Source organism: Carassius auratus, unplaced genomic scaffold, assembly GCF_003368295.1.
Source record: "Carassius auratus strain Wakin unplaced genomic scaffold, ASM336829v1 scaf_tig00003219, whole genome shotgun sequence".
NCBI classification, from domain to species: domain Eukaryota; kingdom Metazoa; phylum Chordata; class Actinopteri; order Cypriniformes; family Cyprinidae; genus Carassius; species Carassius auratus.
The window spans coordinates 187,501-210,000 of record NW_020523509.1 but is presented as its reverse complement, the minus strand read 5'-3'; the positions used below and the strand labels follow the sequence as shown (position 1 = coordinate 210,000).

The window sequence follows — 22,500 nt, the reverse complement described above, 5'->3', positions numbered from 1 at the left end:
GCACAAAAAGTATTTTCGTAGCATCATAAAATTACTCTGTCTATTCAGAGTCATAAAGCTCTCGGATTTCATTAAAATATCTTAATTTGTTTTCTGAAGAAGAACAAAGGTCTTACGGGTTTGGAACGACAAGAGCGTGAGTAATTAATGACAATTTTCATTCTTGGGTGAACTATCCCTTTGAGGTCAAGGTTTTCAATGAATAGTCATTTCGGTCTGAAATTTTAGAATGACTCCATTAATTTTTGTTTGCCAGAACTGCTTTGGTCAGGTACAAGGTGTGAAAGAACGTCTACTGGGGCTGTACTGTCAATTAAGTTGTTATGGTTGCTGTGCAACTGCTGCTTAACAATCAGGTCTTAATTTGAGAATTCTACTGAGATTGACCAACCTTGCTGATAGAGTGATTTAAGGCATGTCTTGACATTAGATGTGCTAATAGCTCTTGAGTAAGGACTAGCATAGAGGTTTATGTAAATTAATTGTCAAGGTGAAGGACTGGAATGTTTAAGAGACCAGTTCAAAACCTCATTGATGCTCTCCATTTCATGGCCTTCCACTGCATGTGTCACCTAGCACAGCTGCATGAATGAAAACAAACACGAGATGTGATGTCCAGAAGCACAAACAGACAGAGTCTCCTCGACAGGGTCAAGTGTTTCCACTCAGCCCTGGCTCACTGAATAAATGTTCTCGATTGCTGAGCAGCTGAACTTAGCGGAGGGCTATTTGAATAAATCTTTAAATGTAGTTAAATAAAAAAATGATGATACCATGCAGAGCAAATCTACAAGATCAAAATAATTAAAGTAAATAGCTTTTCAGAGACATATCCACATAAACTGTTTTTAAGATCTATTCAAAAGGACTTTCCAGTTGCCTTATTTGCTTTTGCACAGCAGTCTGTCTGGCTTTGTTTGATTTCGCTGAGGCTTCCCGTAAGCCTAAAAACATCCTTTCAGACAGATAAAATAAAGCATGAGGCTCTACAAGGTTTGTACTCTGCCGCCAGGCATTGAGCAAGTGAACCTGAAGAAAGACTTTAAGTCTGCTTCTACAAGAAACAATCACAAGTGACACTGTCCACAAACGCAGCGGTCCTCCTGGTTAGTCTCAGTGGGTTACATCATGCGGAGTGCTACATACCCCTGAGTCTATAGGCAGCTGAATACAGCTCAGCTGGCCATGCAAATCTTCCTTCTTGGATACTTCCTAAAGTGGACATGTGTTAGGATTTTACCACACAGAGTGAAAGGGTAAGACAGAAGGGGAAAAAAGCACAGATATTGTTAGAAAATTGACAAAGACACATTATGAGAAATCTGACTCCCACATTTCAGCAAATACTTCTATTGAAGTTAAAGCAATTATACATTTTGGGTGGAGTTTAGCCTGTTAAAATTCTCAGTACAGTGAGTTTATGTAATTGTTGCCCACAGTTAAAATGCTGCAACTGCAGGTTTCAATACTTGCCTCTTTTATTCTCTTAAATATATGAACTCTTTTGTTTTTTTCCCCTCCAGCTCCTTTGAAATAACATTTAATTTTTCACTTTGTGATCTGTCAGAGTAAATTAGTGAATTACATCCAGAGAATGACTGCAATTGACTGAAATATTAAATGTGTATAAATGTATGTTTTTCTTTTAATTCTACAAATGATTTGTATTACAAACAAGATCAGACTCTGCTTCAGGTCAAACTATGACTCTCTTCAGTGCACAACTAATTTTTTAAAGTGCAGAATTTCTTGGAAAACTATGTTCAACAAGAATAACAACACATTTAGTCATTTTCATTGTTATTGCCTCTGTAACAAGAACTAAAACGAATTTGGGTACCTTTCCTTGGCATCCAGTCAGTCTAATGAGAGTGCTGGGCATGTCATGCTACAACTTGTCAGTGTTCAACATTTTAATTAAATTTGTCCACCTTTGTGCCTGCTTTTTCTTTTCAGAGGAGTGTGTAGTTTATATATGGGTCTTAAATTATGCACTCATGTTATAACTTATTAAACAATCATATAATAAAATATAATTGTATATGTTTTTTTATAATTATATATATATATATATTTTGTTTTTTTTTTTTTAATATTTTTATTCAGCAATGATGCATAAAATTTATCAAAAGGGATGGTAAAAACATTGTTATAAAAATCTATATTTAATAAAGAATCATTTAAAAAGTATCAAACTGTTAAATAGCACTGTTAAACAACTGTTTTCAAGATAATAAGAAATGTTTCTTGAGCACCAAATCAGCATGTTAGAAAGATTTCTGAAGGATCATGTGACAATAAAGATTGAAAATTTAGATTTGCCATCACATGAATAAATGACAATTTAAAATATATGAAAATAGAAAACCGTTATTTAAAAATATAATAATATTTCATAATATTACTATATTTTTGATCAAGTAAATGGCCTGTGAAGGTATTTGTGCAAAGATGGAAACAAATAGAGTAGTAAAAAAAAAAATCTAGTTTTTAACCAATAAAATACATGGAGAAGTTGACCACTGCACTTTCTGACATACAGACTGACATGCTAGTCCAACCGAGACCACCTCGGCAGTGTGATTACATAAAGAAATCAATGAACATCACGCTGTTGAAGGGACATTATAGAGGTTGACCAATATATCGGTTTTGCCGATTAATCGGTACCAATAGTTGATTGCCGACAGTTTTTTCCTGGTTGCATCTGTTGCTGAAGCAGCTGAAGCTCAGCTCACATGAGACAGTATGAGAACGAGAGTGAGAGCAGCCTCTAGAGTCGGAATCACTGACACCATGTGCTGTTTGTTTTGACCTGACACTGCACAGAGTAGGACACTTCAGATGACGATTTAAAACAGACAATGAAACCGTGTGCGTACATTATACTACACTACATGTTTTCATATCATTATAAAGTAATTAAACCGTTAACTAGATCCTGCATCAGTAGCGAAAGAACAGCAGTATGTTTGCTATCGAGGCTGAACACATGCAAGTCTGACCCAAATGTTAAATATCACGATTGTTACCATCAATTTGCATTAGTTTATATCCAGCTGGTCACTTTAATAAATTTATTAACCAGTGAAGTTGCAGATTTAAAGTTGTTAGGAGAGAAAGCAAACTGATATGTACATTCAGCCACAGAACGCCACTCATAGTTTTATATTAAATTACATCATATTCGTCTCAAATCATTGTTAATGTACATAAAAACTTCACCCTGGGCTGTAAAATTGTGTATTGTGCATTGTTCAGTGAAACGGTTGTGTTCCTGTGGCTCTAATAAAGTCTGTATGATTCATATAGAGAGCTGTAATATAGATCATGCATTTTATTTCCATTTTGCACTGTTTTTTTTAAACATAGAACTCATCTTTGCCACTTTTTGATAATTCTTGAAGTGAACTTTTGCCCGTTTGGTGATTTAAGAAACTGTTCTAGGCCGCTGCTTGAACTGAACGTGAAGCGTCTGGCGTGTGTGACTCCTGATACCTGCAAGTTTTTTATTGTAGTTTTCATACAGTATCCATTGTAAGGTTAAAATATTAAGCCAGCAGTGTTCATCAGTTTTAGGGGAGAGCAGGAGATTGGCATTCTTGTTGGCATCAGAACAGTTACAATGAGATATTTGATGCACTTAGTAAAGGTAACAGCAGATAGTGGGCTATCTTCTCTTATTAAGACTAGAGAGTTTATTTTGAAGACTTCTGAGCAACATAATTTCCTCTAAGCTGCCACGATGCAGTATGAAAGCTATTTTGGTCTGGCAGGCAGGCAGAGGAGAGGCACGCTCATGTTTTAGAGAGGGGAAAAAGGCAAAGAATTGAGTTCTGTCCAGATAATACCTTCTCTCAAGGCAACTAAAAATCCAGAACTTTCTCTTTCACTCCATTTATGTAAATTAATATGAATGGCAAAGCAATTTTCAATCACGTGTTTTGTTGCTCTTTTTGTTGCTCTAATGAGGTGTTACAGAAACAGCACTTGATCATTTTTGATTCATCTGTTCGTTGTTCTAACAATGGATTTTGCTCAACTGAACAATCAATCAAAATCTAGAGATTCTTTTTTCATTCAAAGTTTTATGAATCTTTTGAATCCACCATGTGAGCAGAGTTCAAAATAAATGAGTTGTCAGGTCTTAGATTTACAGTAACATTTATCCGTATTAGATCCACTAGAACGCCAAACAACAGAACTTCAACAAACTGCATGTGAAAGTTTTCTTTTTCTTTTCTTTTTTTTTAAATTAATCGTACAATAAAAATAAAGGTGATCAAATCTTATTTTGCACCGTATACACACGTCAAGTTGCATGATTCGGTTCACCTCTTTCCAAAGAGACAGTAATAAAACAACCCCTCCACCCAAAATGATACATAGGTATAACATTTATATCTGTGATTTATCTTGAGCCTGGCCATTTCTGTGTGCGCGTCTGTCTATCTGTCAGAGAAGAATGGCTGCTATGCATTGGGAGATAAGTTGTCTCATAAGATCATGGAAAAAGGAGGTGATAAAGAAAAAGACTGAAGGAAGGAGGATGAGAGGGAGTGCTCTTGAGCATGGACTAAGCACTATTATACACGGAACAAGAAACTCATCTCTTCCAGTTGAATAGCATATAGTGTCCTAACCAGGCACAATGCGACAAAGCAAGAAGCTTTCCATGTGTCTATCCTAACCAGCTTTGACAATGACACCACACTTTGTCAGTTGCTTCTGTACTTCTGTTGTGCTAAGTTCCAATTCAGTTCATGCGGAAATGCTCCCAGAGAGCTATTTTTGAAGTACAACTATAATCTTCATGAATGTGAAAGACAGAAATCTCAAGCTGACATTTCGAAACATATTTGACAAAAACTAAATCTGCACAAAATAGCATCTGACATTTACATTTTGATCAAATAAACAATGAATTTGTTCCAAATGGCATACTATGCACTGTTGTATCCACACCACAATAAGGAGAGAAGGAGTTTACCATTGGAATCACTTTCAGATATTTGTTTTCCAGCTAATGAATGGTAAATCAGTTAACAGTTCATCAGAATCCATCTTTAAAAAGCTTATGCATTTAGAGGGGCAGATAACAAATGCAGCATGCACTTACAATAAATTATCTTTATAGTTATCCTACTCTAACGTTAGTTATCTTTATAGTTTTTGTTTTTGGTGTGAACTACACACACAATTTATACGTATTTTTCGGACGATAAGTCGCACCTGAGTATAAGTCGCATCAGGCCAAAAATACGTCATGATGAGGAAAAAAACATATATAAGTCGCACTCGACTATAAGTCACATTTATTTAGAACCAAGAGAAAACATTACCGTCTACAGCCGCCAGAGGGCGCTCTACGCTGCTCAGTGGTAGACTACAGGAGCACTGAGCAGCATAGAGCGCACTCTGGCGGCTGTAGACGGTAGTGTTTTCTCTTGGTTCATTTCTCCTAGTTCATTTCTCTTGGTTCATGTCAAATTAATTTTGATAAATAAGTCGCACCTGACTATAAGTCGCAGAACCAGCCAAACTATGAAAAAAAGTGTGACTTATAGTCCGGAAAATACACTATTTATACTACAAAACACCCCAATAGTCACTTAATTCAGGATAGGATACTATCCTTACTATTTCTGCCACAAGAGTAGTATGCTAGTACTCTACACAGAAAATCAGCAAGTGTCTCTTCTATGGTGTGTTGCTCCACGCACCCCTGCCCATATGAAATTAAGTGGATCAAACTCGCTCCTCACACAATACTGAACATTTAAAAAAAGATCAAAAGAAAACGGTAAGGACGTTTAATAGGACAAATTATTTGAAAAATCCTTCAAGCACCTTAATGAAAACCATGAAAAGGACTTGGAAATTATCAAATTGATGAAAATACACAGTACGTGTTCTTAATTTCATGCTCTTTATCTGTGGAATTGAGTGTGAGAAAGTACGCAAACAGATTGGCTGTGATTTTGTTGCGTCGAGCTGCATCTTTGCTTTCAGCCTGGACAGAAAAATTGCTTTTCACTTGAATCTTGTCACATCGTGCCTGTTTAGGACATAGTGTTAGACGAAGGGGACAGGAGAGAGCTAGTGGTGAAAGAGAGAAGAAAGATACGGTGTTGGAATATGTGCTAGACTCTAAAGGACAAAAAAGAGAAGACAGACTGTGGAGTGAAGAAAAAAAAGAGGATGAAAAAATGTAGAGGCTAGGTTGGAATCTGGCTTTACCTCAGTTTGGAATCCTTCCACCAAGATAGCCACCAACAGGTTGAACAGGACATAGTTTCCAAAAGTCATGAGGGCGATGAAGTACAGAGCAGCCACAGGAGAGGTGGAGGCCATCCCATTATATAGTACCTTATTCCAGTCCTCCTGAGTCAAGATCTGATGTACAAGCAACAAACACAATAAACTGCCATTTATACTTGTGTTCAACATTTTGGGGTCGGAAGTCTCCTATACTCATCAGTGATGTATCGTTTGATCAAAACTACAATAAAACAGTAATATTAGGAAATATCCCCACAAAATAATTGTTAAGATATTACATTTTCTAATTTTATTATTGTGTTGTGAATTAAAAGAAATACTTATTTTATATGCACGAAACGTAATATGAGCATGTGTTATTACCTGGGAGCACACAACATGTTTACATCTGTATTTTGTGCTGTCCATTTATGACTTGATCACCATTTATGTGTGGATGTTAAGATGCCTGATTGAAACTGCAGCTTGTGTAGCATGCCGGAATCTTGCCTGAAAAACTGTTACAATGGCCCACAGCAAAGAGTCAAAGTTCTTGCGGTCAGGAAGTGTGTCTCCATCTCTCTCAGAACCAAATTTACATCCAAACAGGTGCATGCCTAGAATACTGTAAAACAAAATTACAAAAAGAATAAATAGCTCAAATGTCAAATAAACAGACTGAATGTACAGTCTTTTTAAATTGCACAAAGTGATCTCTCATCTTGCCTGAAAATGAATATGAAAAGCATTAGCAGCATGCAGAAGGTGGCAACATTGTCCATTGTCTTCATCAGGACCACCAGCTGCCTTTGCAGGGCGGGCATAAAGCGGACCAGCTTCAACACACGCATGAGTCTGAAGGTCCTCAGCACCGATAAACCTCCTCCCTGCTGGCCAACAATCTCCCAGACACTGTCAACACATATAAACACACACATCTGACTATCTGACAGAATGCACACCAAAGACAATGCTAAAGCAAATCCCGGCTATCATAGTAACCCTTTCATTCCTAAGGGAGAAATGCAATACACTGGGTTATTTTTTTTAATAAAATCATTCCGAAATGTTTTAGAGTGGTTTGTTGCATTTCAAACAAAGCCAAAAATTTCACTAGCCGGTTGAATAAAATAAGCAAAAATAAAACTGCTGTAAACGCAAGCAATTCAGCAACAAGATAATTAGAGACAACTGTTGACAGCAAATCTTTAATATATTTAAACTGAAAACAGTTTAGTAAAATTTTATAAATATTTCATAGTATTACTGTTTTAATAATTTTTGAACAAATAAATGCATCTTCATTTAGACTTTTTTCAAAACCTTTGACCCCAAACCTTTGAACTGTAGTGTATTGCATCAACACATCTTATTTTTATTTGAATCTATTTTAATTTACTTTAATAATAGTTTATAATTTAAAGAATACTTAATTATTATTTTTATTTATTATAATAAATTATTTTAATATTTTTTTTATAATTTCAGCTTGTTATATCCATTTTCTTCATTTAAAAAGCTGCTTGATTTTTTATGCTTTTTGCTGTTTTATATTCCTTATATATGTATAACTTGCTTTGAGTATAAACAAAAAACAAAATAATTATTAAATATAAAAAGTCAAATAATCCTTGAAGTTAAATTAATAATTTAAATAGTACTTTATTATTTTAGTTCCTTTGCATTATTATTTTAATACATAATTTTAGCTTGTTATGTTTTATATTATATTTTAACTTAAATTTTCTATTCTATTATCTATTTTTTCTTTTTTATGTATGTATTTTTATGGATTTATTTTTGAAGTAGAGGTATTTAAAGTATAAATAAATAAACAAAAAGAGACTTAATCGTGTTTATGAACTCTGCTGAATAAAGCGCTTCATTATTTTTTTCTGAGGAAATTCAAATCTCAAATCCTCAACCATATCACATCTTTTTGAGGTGAATTATGTCTTATTCCCCTCATCGCGAATAGCGCGGGCGAGTGGTCGCATTAGAAGATAATGAAGGGAGACGCGAAAAATGGACGCCGCGTTGTTTTCATATGGATTACTTTATAACAGAATATTTGTTTTCGGCAGCACTTGTTTCGTTTAAAAGTAGACATGTCAAGCTTTCTATATTCACTGAGTTACAGTTCATTTTAATGACGCGTTTCTAAATGAAGATCAGCGCAAACATGCTGCAGACAGCACACCTTGTTTGTTATCTTTATTTTATAAGTGCACAAAGTTTTGTTGTTATTATGTCTGTATACAAAAAAGTAGACCCTTTACAGATTTGATTGATGTACTGCTCTTATCTGTACGATCAAAACTGAAAGTGTAATTTAAGTTATTTTCGGGGTTATCAGGAGAAAATGACTCATAACGCATATATGTGTTAATCGACTCCAGAGGGTTAAAGAAAAAAACTTAATTTCTTGATTTTCCATCTTAAGAATGTTTGTGTTACTATGGTACCAGTATTTGTTTTCCAACCCACGTTAAACCACGCCACCAGAATAGTTGGTGACTGTATCTATGCAACACGCTGAGCATTATTAAATGCAAGAACCAATCATAACGTTGAACCACGCCAAATCCTTTGCTTGTTCACACGTCTTAGTATGTGCAAATTCATGTCAATTGTGAATGGATGGGCGTGAAATTGCAGCACTCATCATGACAGCTGACAGTCATCAGACTGAACAGGCAACAAATGTCCCATCACTCAGTAAATGGCTGCATTCTGTCTGGCTGAGGCTGTTGTGATATAACACACTGCCAGTGTGCATTTTCAGAAATGAAGATGAACATCAATAAACAGTGACACAGGCCATGTTATTAATTTTTAGAAGTACTAAGGAAAAAATGCAGAAGAGCATGTGTACCTGATTACCACAATAATACCATCAAAGATGTTGTAAGGGTTCTTGATGTAGCCAAAAGGACCATAAACCAGCAGTTTCAGGAGCATCTCCAGTGCGAACAAACTGGTGAAGACGATATTACTGATTTCCAGAGCATTTGTCAACTCATCAGGCTGAAAAAAAAAGAGAGAGAACATATTAAAAACAACACTATCACATATCTGTGCCATGTCAGTACTGTTGTAAAAAACACACATACATGAGGATACATTTTTTGTGCACTAAAATGTTAATACTAATAATTACTAATTAAAATAAAGCAAGGGGGGGGGGACACCCAGATCAAAGACATATTAAAATGAAATAAAATATATATTTTTCAGGTTGTCTCAAAGCCTGGATCTGTATAGATTATTGAAAGCAGCTACAGACTACAGAAGTGTCGCTCTCCTTGGCCTGCATGATTATTTGATTCACAGACTCAACAAAAAATGTAAACTTGTAACTTTCTCATCTCAGTTGAGTATTTATATAAGAAAAATATGATCTAAAAACCTACAAATCTGCTCAACTCCAAAGGGCCCAGGTCATATTTAGTTCTCATTTAATTAAACCGAACACATGGCCTCATAATTCCTTATAGCTCGCGGTGCAGACTGTGCTAGATAAACTAACGTGGGGATTAACTTTTCGACATCACAAACACCGAGTTTCTCATTGTTCTTTTGTTTCATTAGAGCGCATTGTCTTGAACGACTCCAGGCTGAACTTAAATCTCAGATACAGGTGAACTACAAAGAAAGAACCGCGGATTCCCTGGTGTAATTGATGTTGTTGATAGTTCGGAATGCAGAAAGAGAGGGTTTTTGTTTTTTATGAGACACGGGTGAATTGAAGGAGAGACATATGGGCCGGTTCATATTTCGCTTCAGTTTTTTCGATTGTAAAAATGAGACTGGGCAAGAGACCCAGCACGCATAACACATTCTTGAAACATCACGGCTAGCTGGGTTTAATGAACAGAGTCTTAAACGCCTGAAAACAAAACACAACATCCCCAAGCACGCAACTATTTTCCTATGAAAACTAACAGTGATTCTAAGAGACATTTAGACAGGTTGCTGAACTTCAGAGATTTAAACGATGACAAAAACATGTGTAATTGTTTTACCGTGATGATTGTTTTCCGCAAAGTAATGAGGAAAAAATACAATTACATCCTGTGCATGAAATGAAAAATAACATCTATATTAGCTAATAGAATTAAATCTAATCTAATCAGATTGAGAAGTGGTCCGTGGAGCACGATGATGAAGTGTGGGGCTATTTGTGGCTGTTGAGGTGTTTCACAGAGGGAAGAAAGCCAACAGTTTTTTTTTTTAGTTGTTTTTGGATCAGAGCAGCCCAGGGCTGGGCACTGTCTACCCAGCAGGAGCTTGCACTTGGCCTCTTCATTGGGTGAGGCCCTTTGGTTCAAATCAGGACCACTTGTGGGAAGAGTACACCACACACAAATCTATGCAGGAGTGGTTTTTCTGAGAACTCAGAGCCTGAAGACTCGACATGCATGCTTTGATAAAATGTTTTTCACAAAACATTTCCAGTTAGAACTTTCTGTGCAACATGAAAAAACTAATTCTGATCCAGCATGTAAGCCTATTATAGGTTATTTTACATAAAGTGGTTAAAAAAATCTTGGGCTGATGAGAAGCATCCAGACAGAAGGCTCAGACAAGCCTGAACTTCAGAACCCTCTTCAGATTAATTGCTCTTAATGGGCCATATCTCAGCAGCTGCATGCCACTATCAGTTGCTTCTCATTCCAACACATGGCAAACACAAGATCAGAGTCTCTTTACCTAATTATACAGCTCCTATAAACAAAGAACCATGCCACGAGGATAAAAAAAAAAACAACTCACTGCACTAAAGTTCAGAATAGATTTGAAATAATAATATCAACATTTATAAAATAATTTGTAATAAAATATTAAATTAGAATTTTATAATTATAAAAATTATACAATATTTATTAATTCTTATTCTCATTCAGAAAAAAAAGCTAAGTTTTCTTCAACAACAAAAAAGTTACTTTGGCAAGGAACATGGCTGTGGTGGCCACTTTCCAAGAATGAGATGTGTTCCCTCATTACCAACAATGACGAGTGCATGCTTTACATCCAATGAAAAAAGAAAAAGTTCGAAGCAATTGAAGGCCATGATGAGCAGTTGTGATTGTTTCATTGAAGCATAAACTAGCTGGTCTCATTTCCTCTCATTATGTAACCTCATTACAGCTCAAATGGCTTGTAGACAAGCTAAAAGGTTCACCACATAATGGTTTGAATAGCCTAAAAAATTCACTTAGTAAGAAGTTCTCGTCTAAAGCAAATAAATGCTTGAGGTGGATGTGCAGTGGATAAAAACATTGACATTTTAAAGAACCCATTAAGTACTGCCTATTGGAAGTTGGAGCTGCATTTGAGCCAAGGTTCCTCACACACATTAGTCATATAACATAAATTGATATTTTATTGGTTATTTTCATATTAGGGTAAACCCATGCAGTCAAACACCCACATAATACATCCTCTTATCTAAGGATAGGAAATCATTGCTGTTTCAGCAATACTGTAAAGCCTGTGTCATTACAAAGATTGAGTGAAGTCCCAAGGCAAGTCCTGAAACAAAGCAAGCAACCCTCTGTACTCATTAACTTTCATAGCCACAACAACAATAACCATTATGCCCCAATAGCACATTAGGAAGGGAAAGGAAGCAGAAAAGGGGCAGAGTGAGCGTAAGAGGTTGAAAGACACACTGAGATTCCTAGTAGAGATGCATATTGGGATTGGGTACTGCATTAATGAGTGGCTTGGAATTGTGTGGAAGTGATGCTGCAAATTGGAGTTTCATATTGAAGGCAAAGTCCTTTATTAATTCATAGTACAGGTTAGAGAGATAAGATGTGTCCAATTGAGCAGTAACATCCTCCTCTCTACACGAGCACACGAACCAGACTGCTACAACCTGCGCTGCCAGTCTGCAGGGAAGTATTGTAAGCTTAAAGGACTTTATAGCTTCACGATTTAGAGTTTAGAAAAGTTCACCTACAAGTATGTGTCAACAAGATACTTAAGCTGGAAAACAGGATGGTTTCTCTTTGACCACAACATGGGGTTGAGCTGTTTGAAATGTCTGATTTTGAAAGAACATAAATTGATTAGAAAATTGAAAGCACCTCAAAATCTGCCAAAACCAAACCAATCACACAGCAATTTGTATTTGACAAGGTTCACTGTAGCTAATTCTTGAAAATGCACAAAAAAAAATTTTACAAGGTGGCAAATTTGTAGGAATTTGTACGTAGGACCACACCTAACCACGTTCCTAAACCTAACCATCACAGAAACCATACAAAAATTTACAACTGAGGTTCATATTTCATACAAATTAGCCAACTGAAAATATGTATGAATTGGCTGTGAGATAGAGTTGGTTGAACCCAACAAAGGCAATCAAACACACTGTTTAGGGGGGATGCAAAAAATACAGCACTTTTACAAAGATACACCTACTGATAAACAAATGGGTTTCCAATAATAATAATAAAATAAGATTTAAAACTTACAAAAAAAACGCTATATAACATTGAGACATCAACCTTGAGACCTCAATTCATATTCATGGAAGGGAGAGGAACATACTGTAGTTAATAAATTAAAATTAAATACATATATTGTGAATGTGAATTTTGCAAACATATGCATAAGGATGCATTAAACTCATCAAAAGTGACAGTAAAGCCTTTTACATTTCCACTTAAAATTTCTATTTCAAATAAAAAAATTTTTTTTTTACTTTATATCCATCAAATAATCATGAAAATAAAATGTTTTTTCACTAAAATATTAGTTTTCAACTTCAAAAAAAGAAAAAATGTAATGTTTCCAAAATTGTAATAATATTTCACAATATAATTATATAATTTTCATAAAATAAATGCAGCCTTTGTAAGCATAAAATATTTAGCTGTTTGACTGTTGTTTTAATGACCAACATTTTTAATGGTACTAGTATTGTCCACAAGCATAAGTTTTCTGCTTGCAATTTGTTTAGTAAAATCCTAAAAGCTATGGAAGCAAACATCCATTTCTGGCTAAAAGAGTTGACAGATATATAGCCCGAAAGGGAAGGGAAACAACAACAAAGCCAAGAAATAAAAGAAACCGAATGGGCTGAAGAGCTTCTGAAAAACCTGGGCTAAAGGTAGAACGTGATAACTGATGGAATGAGAGATGGAGATGTGCCTGTGGATTTATATTTAACCTCTTAGATAAAAAGCACACACTCCAGCTCTGTAAATAGCAGCCATGTGGTCAGGTTTTGTAAGGTTTTCATGCATAAGATCAAACGATCAACATGTCTCCTCTCCAAGAAACACAGAGTAGAGTCTGGAAGGAGGCCACATAGAACACTGCTCAGAACAACGTGGAGCGAACTCTTCTGCCTGTTCTTCTCAGTCATTCACACATTCCTGCTGTACACTCTGTGAAACTCCACTTGATCTTAACTTCATCCAGCAGTGTGTGATTGTTCCATCTGTGCCGCACAATGGAATACAAAAACTGGACAACACAACATCAAATAATGTTTTGAACCCTACTAGCAACATTTCAAGCCCAGGACCGATAAACAAAGCTGGAACTGTTGTAGTCGAGAGCTGCTTCTTCATTCCACAGTGGGTTTAAAAAGTGATGCAGGATGTCAGTGACTGGGAGAGAGGAGCTCAGACAAGTATGAAAAACAGGAATGTGAAACAGAACAGATGCAATTAGCCAAACTGGATGTTTTATAAGTGACCATGTGCATCCAAATTCTTGCTCCATCTCAGTCTCCAATTCTCCAGATGGACCGCTTCATAAAGAACACGTTCACTGCCAGAATTCCCCAGGAGTTTACAGGGAACAAAACGAGAGGAGAGACAAAAGAAGCTGAAGTCCTGAGGGGGAGGGGAATGCCATCCGTGTACGTTTGCGTGCATATTTCTTTTGTTACAGGTCCATAAAGCTTACACCTCCAAATATACATCACCATTCAAAAGTCTAAATTCTAAATTGTGTTTTGTATTGTACAGAAGTTCTAAGCGGCCATGCATTATATATTTTTTTCCTTTTTGTTTTCTCGTTATAACGACTTAATTTTCTCGTTATCTCAACATAACGAAAGTAGTTTTCTCGTTATAACGACTTATTTTTCTCGTTATCTCGACATAACGAAGTTCGTTTTCTCGTTATAACGACTTATTTTTCTCGTTATCTCGACATAACGAAAGTAGTTTTCTCGTTATAACAACTTATTTTTCTCGTTATCTCGACATAACGAAGTTCGTTTTCTCGTTATAACGAATTTTTTGTCTTGTTATCTCGACATAATGAAAGTTTGTTTTCTCGTTATAACGACATGACAGTTTTACTGTTGCTATAGTAACGAACTCAACTTTGACAGGCATCTAAAGGGCAACCATGCAGGCGCTCTTACTGTAGCCTATATTTCAGCAAATTTAGCTTCGCCTAGGTAATAACATCTAGAATACTGTATATAAATAAAGGCTGATCAATCACTGTTGATTTTTCCAGAGACAGTACAACAAACATTTTGTTTTTGTAATTAACATGTTTAAAAGGCAACACCGCGCCATTAGAGCTGCTTGGATTAATCTCACTTTTCATTTTCCCTTTATTTGAAATAAAATTATATATAATTTGTAATTTGTAGTAGTCATTATATGATGTAGCAGATATCATGTGTGTTACAAGCTTCTGTTTGAAAAGAGCGTCCATGTGTATGTGTAGTGTGTGTGTGTGTGTGTGTGTAGAAAAAAAAAACGATTACAACATTATACAACAAAACTGATTTAAATTAGCCTATGGATTTTACATATACATCACATTTCTCATCAATATGGTTAACAATAAAGATTAGTAATAAGGAAAAGAAGCACATCAGCCTGCATCGTTAAATCCCGTCCTACTGTAGATAAACAGAATACAGTGATGTCAACCTTGGTTTTGATAAGCAGTTATTTTATGACACAGAACGCGTTGGTGAAACTCATGCATCTAGCAGGAACTTTATACACAAAATATTCATATTGATTCAATCATTTAACATTTATGAATTAATTAAATGTCAGTAATGAAGACTGCACAAATTATAGCGATCACGAGGAAGGTCCGCGTACAGTAAAGTGGATAGTGTTATATTCATGTCTATAGTGCTACCTGCTGGTGCAGTTTTGTAACTTCTTAGAGAAAACTAAGTCGTTATAACGAGAAAACGAACTTCGTTATGTCGAGAAAACAAGAAAATTAAGTCATTATAACGAGAAAACAAGAAGAAAAAATATTATAATGCATGGCCGCTTAGAACTTCCGTAGTATTGTAAAAATCTTGACAACATAAGTGGACCGCCAAAAACACTACAAAATTGCTGGAGTAATGGCTGCTGAAAATATTAAATATTTACAATAGAAACAGTTATTTTACGTTTGTAATAACATTTTACAATATTACTGTTTTTACTGTATTCTTAATTTTAAAAAAAAATGCAGCCTTGATGAGCATAACATTTTAATAAAATCATACAAACTGTGCATCTAATTAAACATTCACATTTTGGCGCTTGATTTCACAAGGCCGAAGACAAAAAAACTATCTACATTGCCCAACATATTCACTCCTGGTTGCCAGCAGATGTTCCCATTTACTTCATTTATTTTGAATAACTCTCAAATTACCAGAATAAATAAATTCTAATCAGAGTAAGTGATGATGAATGTTGTTTTCTTGTCTGAGAATCAGGCATTTTCTGAGAAAAATACAAAACTCTCACTCCCAAGGAATTCGTCAAATCAAAGTTGCAATGTGTCATAAGATACTGACAATTTTCGTCGTTGTACACCTCAAAGCCCTGAGTTACGACTTCAATCTCGTGCAGGACGGGGGTCGTTGCAAGCAGGCATGAACCACGGTGTGTGCCCTCCAAAGGCTCTGGAAGACTAAAGCGTGTGAGCACACTGTGTAAACAGTGCTATGAATTTCAGATGTGTGCCAGTTGCCCTCTCTGTTTAGTTCAGCCTTCACTCGTGCTCATTCTCTAGCACGGCGAATTACCACACAATGGTAAACAACAAAAGTCATGCAGATGGAAAGCAAAGGGCAGCGAACCCACCATAGTGCGAGCGCAACTGGCTTTTAAGGGGGATGGGAGATAAGAATGATTGGTTTATTGCACATTACACCAAAAAAACACCCATTACTTATTAGGAGAATAGAGACAACCCGTTAGACCATGTGCATGGGCACACCGACTGTTTTCCCATCATTAAACTAGCAAAAGTGGATTCAGACACACCGAGTGCACCTGCGCACTGCGCTTAGATCATTAAAATGTCATTAAAAAGTCTTTACTGTCGCTTTTGATCAATTAAATGAATACTTTTTTAATAAAAGCATTAATTGATTAAAAATATATCTTACTTTAAGTAAAGCAAATACATAATTGTCCAAATTATATAGAGTTGCTATTACGAGAAATATTCACAAATGGGATATATAAAAACAATACGTACTAGAAATAAAGGAGCAATAATTGTGAGGTATAAAAGCACACTGCGAGATATAAAGACACAATTATGTGGAAATAAAGTGAGAGATATAGTTAAAATGAACTTCTTTTCTTTTTTTTTCTTTTTTAACTCAGAGGCAAAAACATAATTTCAAATCAAAAACTGATATGAAATCAGTGAGAACAGCACAGAGATGTGCACTAACCTGCTCATGGAACTCAATGCCCATGCTGAGTGTGTTAATGAGAATAGCGATCATTATTCCTCGTCCGAAGTATTTGCTATCCACAATCTTACGGAACGTGTCACACACCAGCCTCCAGAAAAGGACCACCTTTGCTGCCCGGGCTCCTAATGCAAACAACTTCTTCTTCCTGTTGGGATCTCTGCTGTCCCGATAATGAGCATCCTGTGTGAACTCGTACACGCCCTCACTGTCAGAGTCTGCCGTCTCAATCCCATCCACTCCCTCGGAGTCATTAGCCATCGATTTGGCGCAATACGGACATGTCTCGGGGTCAAAGGTCAAAGTTGTGTCTAAGTTTGTGCCACTGCGACTCAGGAGCGCATCCTTAAAGATGATCTTGCCTGAAATGTATGAGAAAAAGCATGATGCATAAACAAATGTCTATTTCTGTCTCAATTTTTTTATTAGTTTTCCAATTTTTAGCTATTATGTCAAAGTAAAACATAAAAAAAACTATATATATATATATATATATATATATATATATATATATATATATATATATATATATATATATATATATATATATATATATATATATATATATATTCAAACAGTATATGTACAAAAATATATAATAAAATAATTATCTGTCGACAGTTTTAGTTGTAAGGTGTATTGTAATAGTAAGTTTGGGTTTTTGTAAAAATTCATTTTATCCATTTTATCATCTAAAGTATGTAATACATTTATTCATTTTTTATGAATAAAAACACCCTAATCATTTCACTTTATCAGTATTTAATAGATATTTCAGGGTTGAGTTTCTAGCAAATGCAACAATAATACATAGTGTAACCGTGATAATACATACAAAATAAAACATTCACAATATCTAAAATGATTTCTTTTGTTCATACTGCCCAGCTCTACTCTTAAATCATGTGTTTCACGCATCAAGCATTTTATGAACATTTACCAGGAGGACCTTGTGTCTCCACCAGGCACTGTGAGGTGTTGATGGGAGTTGGGGGGATGTTTAGGTTGGTAAGGACACTAGCAGTGCAACTGCCTCCTCCTGGCTCCAGGATTCTCTGTCTGAGCTGCTCTAAGGCCAGAGATGACTGTAACGTGGGGTAGTTCTTATGCACTGGAGCCGCAAATGGCACAGAGTTCCTTTTATACGCCTGAAACACCATGGAACAAGGTGATGGGCTGCAGCGCAGAGGCTCGAGGTGGCCCGCAGTCTGATAAACATTATGCACTGATTCTGCACCACTGGGACCCAGAGACCCACAAAGGGGCTCCTGCTGAGGTACAATGACAGGTCGAATGAGATGCCCAGAGTTGCTGGCATTGACACTTTGGGAACTCTGGATGTCCCCTTCTCTGCCCCCATCAGTACGGACGCTCCCATTTCCCAGATGGTAGTGATGGTGGAAGTGATGATGATGGTGCATGACGGGACGGATGGATCCCTGGCGCTGTTTCTGATGCCGTCTTTTCGTGGGTGGTGGTTCCAGCGCCGGAGAAGCACAGATCCGCAGGCCTGCACGGCGCCCGGCGGCCCGGATGAGGTGGCCGATTTGCCTGGTGCCCTTGCGGATGACATGAACTAGGTACTTGAGGAGCTCGTCGTAGCAGCTTCCTGGCTCAGAGAAGCTGTTCAGGGTGCTGGCGTTGGACCTGAAGCGCACTCTCTGCTCCTTCATAAGCTGACTCTCCCGCTGCTTGGTCTCAGAGAACTGTGTCGCTATGACAACTAGACAAAGGTTGATCATGAAGAATGAGCCCACCTGAAAAACAGCGGAGGGAGTGGAGTATACCATGAACAGAGAGAGCTTCACTGCTTATTAACAACATTGTTACTGTAACAACAAGAAAAGATGGCATGATAAAAATAGCAAACATAAAACTGATGGTTATTCTCTGTACTAAAAGGATTTGAAATTAACAGGTTGGAAGTTCGATGCCACATTTGAAGGGAAAGCTCGGTCAGTATTTACTAACCATCACATCATTCCAAACCTGTATGACTTCCTTACTTCTGTGTAAGACAAAAGAAAACATTGAGAATTTTTTTTTTCCTACATGAAATGAAAGTCGAACAGTGTTTGAATACCAATATTCTTCATAATATCTTCTTTTGTGTTCCACTGAAGAAAGAAATAAAGGTTTCAAATGACATGACACTGAGTAAATCAAGTCAACTTAAGACATTCACAATAGACATTGTTTCAAAGCAGCTTCACAGAAAGCCATGATGTCGATGTTAATAATATATTAATATCTTCATGAAATATTGGCTCATTTTGCAAATTAGAGCTGGTTATAATACTATACAATATCTTACATTGTGCGACGATATAAGCAATCAAGCCTTTGAGAAATGTTTTAAATATACATGCTTATACAACTTTATATAAAGAGCTGGATGATAATATAGTTATATTCTGCAACTAAATAAAAGTCAATCAGTTGAGATTTGCTGTAAAGCATAAGTCACTTCACATAAGTATACTGTAAAGTTGGATATGATATTCTGTATATAATCCAACATTATATATGAATCTGTGTGACAATGAAGATTACATCCATCAACTATGACAGTAAATGAGGCCAGAATTGAGATTTTTGGCCAAACTATCCCTTTAAATATTTTTTTGATTTTTTTTTTTTAGCTAAAAATATTTAATATATATTTTTTTTGTGTGTGTGCTGTCTGACACATAGTTACATCAGAGCCAGTATAATGAAATCTGTCTGGTCAGTGACGGTTCAGGTAATGCTCTCATAAAGGTGTCCAGGTCTGCCCAGCTCAGCCCAAAGTCACTCACTATTATCAGGAGGATGAAGTAGATGAAATTGTAGAAAGAGTGAGCATCCATAACAAAGTACATGATGTCCACCCAGCCCTCCAGAGTAATAACCTACAGGAAAGAACAAGGAGAGGGATTCAGTGCAGCTTATGTCTCAAGTTTATATAAAGGCATTATTTTTTATATAAAACTATTCAACTAATGCAACTCTTGCATTCTAGATAGCGACATCAATCCAAAGCATGAAAAAAACTAAACTAAAAGCACAAGTAATCTCTGTTTATATGCTTCTGTGATCAGTTTTTGGTTCTGTACTCAAACATGTATGATGAGGTAGACAGTACAGATATTATATGCTCAAGGGGGACACCATACCCAGCTTGCACCCTTCAATCCCTCTGATTAATCTGTCACAGATTAGGGAGAAACGGAGAGAGGAAAAACCGGAAAGGAAAGACATTTTGCTTGCTATTTACAGGGCAATTGGGTGTGCCAGCATGATGAAGGGCTGTCAGACAGCTATTTCATTTTTAGACACTAAAAATTAAGCCCCTAGCCACAGAATTGTCCGGTTGCAAAAGGATTAAGTTATCGGGCCATTCTGCAGTTCAGTACATAACAGTCTCCTAAATATTTATTACAAATGTTTTTTGGTGTGTTGTAAACATGCAAAAGGTTCAAGTTTAATTCAATTTGAGATTAAAATAATTAGGACCATTTTGTCTGGCACAGAAGAATTAAAACCTTATCACCCTTTTTGTGATTAAAGATAATAGAATACAAATTAATAGAGCCCGCTGATCCCTGCAATTGTCTCCATGCCAGACTCTAAAAAAGGCTAATCCGAAATCCCAGGACAAATGGGCTTTGTTATTTAAACACATTGTCAAGTATTTAAGATATCACTGAATGGGCAGGGAAACTGAGGTATGCACATTTGGGCTCATGATAGTAACATTAGTTTGGATCAATTGCAATCAATCAGTGAATAAAATGTCATACTTCAATCAAAGAGCCTCGGATTTTGGTGGCTGTGTAAATATATCTTTACACATATATTTACACCATATCTTTACAGTAAAATGCAAGGAGGCACCTAATAAGGATAACCTATTTTTTATATTTATACATAAATTATCATCATTTTATGGCCAATATTAAAATTATGTTTTTCTATTTTGTAAAATCAATCAATTAAATGAAAAAATAAATACATTTTAAATGCTACAAGTGAATTTAGGCATCACAACATTTCAATGTACAATATGTAAAACAGCATTATTTTTGAGATTAGTGTAATTAAATTCTTAGTTTTTTTAAAGATCAAGCAAAAGATAATGAAAGTGGTAATATAAATGTAAAAATAGGAGAAATGAGCATGCACAATTACTATATATATATATATATATATATATATATATATATATATATATATATATATATATATATATATATATATATATATAGGCAAAATATATTGTGCATCTTAACTAAGCTGTCATTTTATGGCATTGTAAGTATTTTTGTAGGTCTTCACACAATCAGCAATAAAAGAAGACATGCAAAAGACCTGAAAGATGGCAATCCAGGCATAACCAATGTTGTCAAAGTTTATGGCCCCCTTGAAGGGATTGGCCTCTCCGGCTGAGCAGTTGGTGTAATACTTGTTCCAGTTGACGCAGGTGGAGTTGTCTGTGCTATTGTATGCAGCCATGTCCAGCTGGCACTGTTGGCCCTCTTCATAAAGTGTGGGGATGGAGGTGCACAGGCGCATGCCATTCTCCCGTGGTTGAGAACAGATAAATGGGTTTTCATCATCGTTTTCTGTGTGGTAGTAGTTATGCAGGTCTAGACTGGTAGGCCTGTACAAAGGATAAAATTAGAGTGAGGCTTTCAAGCTTCAAAAATGACACAAAAGAATGCAAAAGTCCAAAAAAAAAAAAAAATCGAACTATAAACAATCTTCAAAGATATCCTTCCAATTAATGTGATAAAAAGACAAACATTTCCAGACTGCAGTCAGTAAACTGAACTTGTGGTGAGGGAATCATTCAAATGGGTCATGTGAATGGGGTCAACTTGGTAACTGAAAATATGTAAGTCAGAAGAAAGATTTTGTTCATGAAAAACAACAACAACAAAAAATCTGTGTGTTTCCCGCACAATGATTATGCTTTGAAAGACTTGGCCCCCTTTATGGTTCTTTTATAAATTTGAGAGTCCAATTCCTCATTTGCTGTCACTAAAGTGCAGTGTAGCCAGGGTATAAAAAAAAAACAAAAAAACGTTCACCTTTTGTGTCCGAAAATGTATGCAATGCACAAAAAGAAAGTTCAGACAACTCAATCAATTGTGCATTGAGCAATAACTCTTCTCCTAGGATTGTGCAAAACACCCATTTAAGCATCAGTCAGGCTGCAGCGAGATCAGCGGTAACTATCTCCAGAAAAAAATGCAATTGAGCAAGGCCTAGCTTTAATGCCGTTTAACTCTGACACTGGATAATTGGGCCGTCTGTCAACACAAATTCACCTCAGAGAGAAAGTGCCATGGTGAATTAGCTGCACAAGTACCTTCAATTACCCATTCGGACAAATCCTAGCCTTCCAAAGAACCCTACCCCTGAAATATATATTTCTTAAGAGCAATTTAACGGTTTAAGACCGTCTTAATGTTACATAATCACTGCTGCAAGCCAATCTCTGTGAGGCAGTGGATTCCTTCAACACGCTGTGTAAGACAGGCCAT

General features: G+C 36.1%; 1 protein-coding gene across 6 annotated transcripts in view; it reads right to left on the bottom strand.

Moving 5' to 3' along the window:
• LOC113070166 (voltage-dependent T-type calcium channel subunit alpha-1G) overlaps window positions 1-22,500 on the bottom strand; it is a 175,081-nt gene that overhangs the window by 57,876 nt on the left and 94,705 nt on the right. For 3 of the 6 annotated variants that reach the window (XM_026243379.1, XM_026243378.1, XM_026243380.1), the window contains exons 6-14: window positions 21,323-21,614; window positions 19,771-19,863; window positions 17,913-18,729; window positions 16,952-17,334; window positions 9,137-9,288; window positions 6,988-7,173; window positions 6,772-6,886; window positions 6,241-6,396; window positions 1,147-1,212 (exon numbers count right to left, since the gene is read on the bottom strand). In XM_026243379.1, coding sequence (XP_026099164.1) covers window positions 1,147-1,212; window positions 6,241-6,396; window positions 6,772-6,886; window positions 6,988-7,173; window positions 9,137-9,288; window positions 16,952-17,334; window positions 17,913-18,729; window positions 19,771-19,863; window positions 21,323-21,614 — 2,260 coding nt within the window. The remainder of the gene's footprint in view (window positions 1-1,146; window positions 1,213-6,240; window positions 6,397-6,771; window positions 6,887-6,987; window positions 7,174-9,136; window positions 9,289-16,951; window positions 17,335-17,912; window positions 18,730-19,770; window positions 19,864-21,322; window positions 21,615-22,500) is intronic. The other 3 variants (XM_026243382.1, XM_026243381.1, XM_026243383.1) reach the window with 1 other exon arrangement.